The following is a 7,021-nucleotide window of genomic DNA, read 5'->3' as shown; positions in this document are numbered from 1 at the left end:
CGCGGTTAGACGTGTCAATAATTATATTCTGAATAGTGATTGCATGTGGACTTCCATGAACAAGACACTAGGACAACAATCAAGAGTTCTATTATGAAGTGTCATTGTATGTACTTATGTAAAAAATATGTGTTTCTAGATAAACTCTACATGGTTTCTGTTGTACACGGTTTCCTGTCTTTCTTTCTTTTAAGCTTAACCTTCATTTGCTTCTTAAGATTTAATTTAAAGAAAATTGGTGGCCAGTTCTCATCAATTACAACAAAGCTCCATATGAAATTTAAGTTTGCAACAAAGCATGGAACTAGGTAGATAGGAAAGGTTGAAATAAGGAAAGGTATGCTCTGAATTCTTTTTAGTTGTAACAATCTTATTGTTAGGTGGAAAGTTTTGAAAAATTATCCCTTGTATCTAAAAACTAATGTGATTTCTTCCTTTATTGAAAATTGTAAAGAAGGAACATAATTGTTACTAACATAACTTCTTGAACAGTGGCATATTCTAAACTATGAACAAGTTTTCATGGGCATGTCACATGAAAAGATTAGGAATGAAGTTATTGTTCTGTTAATATAGGTAGGCACCCTATGTAGTTTTACTTTTTCTATTAAGTCAAATGTTGGGAAGTTATGCAGAGATGCAACATGAAAATTTTGAAGGAAAAAAGTTGAACTTTGAGAATCCTTGCACTAGACATAGCTTTTACTGTATCAGAAACTCAATAGTAACTAAATTTAATCTTCAAGGATAGGAGAAGTTGAAGCTAAGTCTATTTGTAGTGTTTAATGAACAAGACATAGTTTATAATCATAGTAATGTATAGTTTTCTGATGTTCTTAATGAGGGAATGCATCCTTCAAGGCAGTTGTTGAAATGAGGCATAGAGGCCATACTCTCACTGATTATATTTTTTTATGTAAGTAGTGTAATAATGGTTAGGTATGTTTCCAATTCAATACTGATCAAGACAGTTGAGACGCTCAAAGTGTAAATGTGTTTATTTCTAAAGCTTTCATGGAGGGTATGGTAGTTTTTTTTTCCTCTGGAAAAATCCATAAATATTTCATTAATAAGCAAAAATTACATGAGAATGTGTCTGTTTTTTACAAAGCATTTAACAGTTTGTGCTGTTAGTTGCATTACCACGCAGGGTATGCTGACTGTTCTATTATAGCATGTTCATCATTTATCAATCCCAAAAATATAACCAAAAATTTCAGTATAAGTCTGTATAAGTGCTGCTGTCATATGTAAGCGGTTCCTATTATGTTGTTTGCTGACCCAAGGTTGGATATCCCGGGTCTATATACGGACGGTGGAAAAAATTTTGTTCCTGCTGGTCTTTGACCTCTGTTATCTCCCAAATGCCTTTGTCCATCAGCACTGCCTCCTTGGATAATTTGTCGGCACCTTTGTTATGTTCCCTGTAGATGTGAGAGATAGTAATATTGTTAAAAGCTTATTTGAGAGCAAGTGCTTCATGTAATATAATGCTGAGAGAGTGCATGTGACAAGCAGCTGTGCCATTAATCCAATTTATGATGATCTGTGAATCCCCAAAAATATTGATGCTAGTGCAGTGGTGCCTCAGTGCAAAGTGAAGTAAGTGGTGGAGAGTGATGAGTTCTGCAAAGTTATTTGTGCCAGCACCCAGACCAGCCTTGATTCTGAATTGATGATTCTCTGATACATGTAGGATAATGCCTCCTCCACATCTTTGCATGTTTGCAGCCCCATCGAAATATGCCCAAGGCGTACTTGGGTCGATGGGAGGGGGTGGGGCAGGTTGACGAGATGAAGGAGGGGGCGGGTCGGGAAGTTCCCTCAGGGCAAATATAATACTGGCCTCAAGCAATGGCCAGTGTATTGGCTTGTGATCAAATATCACGCTATTTCTTGTTTTCCATATGGCCCAGTTAACAATGATGGGGAGGTTGATAATTTTAGAACCTTTGTTTTTCTTTACCCATTCAGACCATGCGTTAATGAGATCATTACCGACCCAATCGCCCGAGTAGTTTATGAATGGATTGAGGTTTTTCCAAAGGATCAGTGTCGAACGGCATTTCAGGAATATGTGGTCTGTAGATTCCGAGTCCTCTTTACATAGAACGCACCATGTGGGGCCATGCTGTGCTCTTTTCATAAGCTGATCTCCGGTGGGAATTTTATTCCGCAGTATGCACCAATTGAAGAGCTTTGATCGGGGAGATGCGGATTGTTTCCATATACTCTGCCACCAACTAGCATTGACCTCAGTTTTTTTGTGGGCGATAAGCTGTATGTAACCATCTTTGGGGGTGTATAAACCGTGTTCTGTCTGGTTCCATACTAGCTCATCCGGGCCCTCTGTAATTCGAATGTGTGATTCGATCAAGGCTTCTCTGTATTCTTCCCAGGCTGCATGCCATCTTCTAGGGAGGTTTAGTTGGTGCGCGGATTTCCAAGCTTGGTGGAAGATGTCCGAATGATCATGGTCCGCAATCTGTGAGATAACCTTGATGTTTTGTGCTGAGAGGTATACAATCAGATCTTGTGGAAGTGTATGCCTTCCACCGCTTCTCGACCAAGGGTCAAGTCCTATCCTTGCGCTGTTCCCTTCTCTAATACACCAGACCAGGTTATCTCTTATGAGAGGCAGTGAATGTAAGAGGGCCTTCCAAATCGAGGATATGCCAGTTTTATTCCACTCTGGGAGCCTAACCCAATCGCTGATGCTGAGGGGGCAGATGTATTTATGGAATGTAATGTTGGTCCATAAACTTTGGGTCGTCAGTAGGGCCCAACCCATTTTCCCTGCAAGAGCTTTTGCGAAGATAGGGAGCTCCTTTAACCCCCAACCTCCCCATTTCTTTGGTAGGGCAATCTTGTTCCAGCCAATCCAGGCAAAGATGCGCTTGTCTTGGTTTCCAGCCCATAAATATCTATTGCATAGCTGTTGTAGTTTTGCCAGAATGTTCCGAGGTATCCAAGCCAGTGCCATCCAGAATACCGGAGTAGCTTCAAGTACGGATTTTATCAGGGTTAGTCTCCCAGCCCTGGAGAGATATCTGTGGCTCCAGCATGATAGTCTTTTTTCTATCTTCGATACTAGCCATACCCAATCAGCAATCTTTTGACATGTCGGTTTTAGCCAATATCCCAGATATTTAAGGCCTCTGTCCAATGGCTGGGTGGTATAAGGAAAAGCCTGTCTGGCCACTAGAGATTCGTTGGCTGAGGTGCCAACCATGGTGATAGTGGACTTTGATCTATTCACTTCCATACCCGTGGCTTTTGAGAAGAGATCAAGGATGGGAGTGAAGGAAGATGAGTCCTGTACGCTGCCATCCAATAGAATTAAGACATCATCTACAAATAGGAGGTGTGTGAGGAAACATTCATCCGTGATTTTGAGGCCTCTGATAGTCCCCTCCCTTTTTGCAGAGATGATAAGCCTTCTTAGAGCTTCTATGACCAATAGAAAGAGTAGTGGCGAGAGGGGACAGCCCTGTCGCAGCCCCCTTTCGGAGTGAAAGAAGTGTGAGGCGGATCCATTGATCAAGATACTGAAAGTGGGAGAGGTGATGCATGCCATGATCCAATTGATTAAGGTAGGGGGGAAGCCAATATGGATAAGGATCATCTTAATATATAGCCAGCTTACTCGGTCAAATGCCTTGGATAGGTCTATCTTCAGCAGAATACACTTGAGGTGTTTAGTCCAAATGGAATGTATCGCCTCTTGTGCCGAGCCAATGGCTTCATGGATCTGCCTGTTTTCCAGAAATGCAAATTGTTGAGGGGAGATATGTCTGGACAGTATGGGCTTGATCCTATTGGCAATGATCTTGGAGATGATCTTATAGAGAACATTGCAGAGGGATATGGGGCGGAAGTCATCAAAGGAGGATGGGTTATCTGTTTTAGGAATGAGGGCTATGGAAGTAGAATTAATAGCATTGTAGAGACTACCCGAGGTCCTACTTTCCTCAGCAACCTTTAGAATATCTCCTCCCAGAAGATCAAAGAAAGCGCTGTAGAACTCTATAGTCCAGCCATCCGGTCCAGGGCTCTTTTCCTTTTGGAACCATTTGATAGTACTTTCCAGTTCAGCCATAGTGACGGGGGCTTCAAGATCTTCGGAGTCCTCCTCCTCAACAAATCTGGGGAAGTGTGTGGCCACATTGATGATTTCTGCCAGATTTGTGCCTGCAGGGCTCTTGTATAAACCTCTGAAATGTGTAGTACCCAGATATGAGAGCTTATTAAAGGAATCCGCCAGTCCCCCATCGGGGAGGGGTAGGTTCCAAATGGTATTTGCCACTTTCCTTCCTTTGGCAAAGTTATGGAAGAATCTGGTGTTCTCATCTCCGGCTTTAAGCCAAGTTGCTCTACTGCGGAGTCTGATAGTTTCCTCCCTACCCTTTAGTATAATGTTCTTCTGGTTTTCCAGCTCCACAAGGCGGGCCTTGTCTTCTTGTGATATGAACCCCAGATTTCTCTCGTCCAGAAGAGCATTCAAGTCTTCTTCCACCTTGTTAAGCTGCACATCTTCTCTTTTCTTCTTCTCTTTTGCCCAATTGATCACTATATGCTTGAGCCCAATAAGGTTTTTAACGAATCCCCTTGCCATTGAGGATTCTCGATCAATGGGGTGTGCTCTCCAGTATTCGGTAATCAGATTTGAGAAGCTCGGGTCCTGTAGCCACAAGTCATTGAACTTATAAGGTGCTTTTGGTTTTTGATGCGGTCCCAGAATTTCCAGGACAATAGGGGAGTGGTCTGAGATACCCCCATTGCTTACCCATTGTTTGTATGTGTGCAGTCGATGAACCAGAGGGCCCTTCAGCAGGAATCTATCCAGCCTGCGGGCCAGAGCAGCCGATCCTACCCTTCTATTTCTCCACGTAGGATGAGGCTTCTGCAGAGGGATATCAATGAAGTCTTGTTGATCCAATAACCGCCTCATGAAATCTGTGATGGGATCAACCTGGGCCGCTGAACCCCATGACTCACTGAATCCCAGGGAGAAGTTCAAGTCTCCTCCTAAGATGATGTGGTCAAGTGACAATAGGTTACAGCTGAGAAGATGTCTCCAAAAATTTTCCCTCTGTTGGCAAGGCCCATATATGTTGACAATGCGAAGGGAGAGGCCGAGTTCAATAGAGAATATATCTGCTCCCAGGTATCCATGACCCCCCCATGAGGAGTCCAGTCTGATAGAGTTGGGATTGTATCCTAGCGCCAGGCCTCCCGATCTGCCCATGGCATCAGAAGCTAGGAAGTTCCATCGAGCTCCTACTGAGGATAGGGCTCGAGTAGCAGACTCCGCAGATCCAAGGGTTTCTTGTAGGAGGATGATATCGGGGAGTTCGACCTCAAAAAGTCGTTTGAGGGCTAGCTTTTTTGGGGATCTAGCCAGGCCCCTACAGTTGAAGGAGAGGCACTTCATGGGGGGCCAATCTTAGGGGGCTTTGATGCTCTAAGGACCCCATCGATAGTGGCTTGGCGCCCAGCTGCCACTTCCGCGCCTGCGTGCCTAATGGCTTTGTTGAGATATGATTTGCGACCCCAGGTAGTAAGGAAACCAGGGCCAAGAGGGACAATACCCAGCCCGGAGAGGGATTCAGAGACCTCCAGATGTGAGGAACGTGGGCGAAGGGAGTATGGATGGGATGGGGTCGATCGGGATGATGATGGCGAGGGGGGCGGAGATGTAAAGGGCAATGAGGGCGGGGCTGTGGAGGTCGACGGAGGAGGAGGGGGGATAACACACTGAACCATAGAGCATGCAATAGAATTTTCATGTGCATAAGAGATACCAGATGAGTTAGAGAGAGGGATAGGAGAGATACCCGACACTTGCGCGGCCGCTGCTGCTGCCTGAGCCCTGGTCAGCGGAGGCGAAGGCGGGGCAGTCTTTCGCATGTCCAATTTTTCTGGTACACCTTGAGGTCCCACACTGCTTTGGGGCAGACGTGGAATAATTGGGGGGACTCCGCTGGAGACTACAGGTGTAGGTTTTGGAGATCCTTCCTGATTATTGTTCAAAGGGCAGTCCTTGAACAAGTGACCGACTTGGTGACATCAGTTGCATCTGAAGGGGACGCCTTCGTAATCCAATATCTGCGATCTGCTAAATTTCCCCCATCTCAGAGTCATTTTTTCTTCTAATCCCTCCCTGGTGTCCAGGTGAACCAGGATTCTAGCTAGGATTCTTTTGTTGGTCTCCTTGTAGGATCGGTCGTGATCCAAATACATTCCCAGCGCATTCCCAATCTTGACGAATGCTTCCTCAGTCCAGTATTGTAATGGCAGCCCCGGCAATCGCACCCAGAGAGGGTTAGCTCCGATCTGTTCGCGCTCCGGATCAAATAGAGGGCTCCACCTCTTCAATAGCACCGGTGCCATTTCTATGTGCCAGTACTGTGCCAGTACAGTATTCGTGTGTTCCTCTTTTGCGAAGTCGAGTGAGAACCATCCCCTTGGTAGCTCTTGTACGTCCGGCAATTCAGTGAATAGCGCGCCCCAAATTTCTTTCACCCATAGTTTCAATCTTTCCGCCGAGAAGGTATGCCCCCGCACATGTCCAACCAGAACCATTCGAGCCAGCGCCATAGTCTCCTCGAAATTAGTGGGGTCACCGAAGGATACTGTAATGTCTTTTACCGTCGCTCTGATGCACTTCGATCTCTTCTTCGAGCGAGGAGCGGTCGGATGATCTACGAGAGGGTTGGAGACCCCGACCCCAGGGGAGGGTTTTGTGGGCTGTGCATTCAGAGCCAGAGTGCTGAAACTACCCGAGGGCCTGATCCCTTCTTCTTGCGAGGGTTTTTCAGCTGCTGCCCTAGTCTCAACAGGTGCAGAGGGGTTTTCAGCTGCTGCCCTAATCTCAACAAGAGCGGGGGGTTGTTCGATTCTTGGCGGTAATAGCAGATCGAAGGCTAATGCGTCGGATGATAATGAAGATAGGAGGAGGGCAGTCCCTGGCGAAAGAGGCGGGGCTTCCAGAGCGGGTGAAGTGGAAGGAGTCGGCAGA

General features: G+C 45.5%; 1 protein-coding gene across 1 annotated transcript; it reads right to left on the bottom strand.

Annotated features, from left to right (window-relative positions):
- Positions 1-1,459: 1,459 nt before the first annotated feature.
- LOC149140008 (uncharacterized) lies at positions 1,460-5,248 on the bottom strand. The gene is made up of 2 exons (XM_089450877.1): positions 3,955-5,248; positions 1,460-3,351 (listed from the first exon to the last, which is right to left on the bottom strand). Exons 1-2 carry the CDS (start codon positions 5,246-5,248, stop codon positions 1,460-1,462), a joined length of 3,186 nt encoding a protein of 1,061 aa, XP_089307003.1.
- Positions 5,249-7,021: the final 1,773 nt, after the last annotated feature.

The sequence above is a fragment of the Pinus tabuliformis genome, chromosome X (genome assembly GCF_031772625.1).
Source record: "Pinus tabuliformis cultivar Carrire ecotype Pingquan chromosome X, CPIR1, whole genome shotgun sequence".
NCBI classification, from domain to species: Eukaryota; Viridiplantae; Streptophyta; class Pinopsida; order Pinales; family Pinaceae; genus Pinus; species Pinus tabuliformis.
The sequence above is the reverse complement of the archived record's forward strand: the minus strand, read 5'-3'. Positions and strand labels throughout refer to the sequence as shown.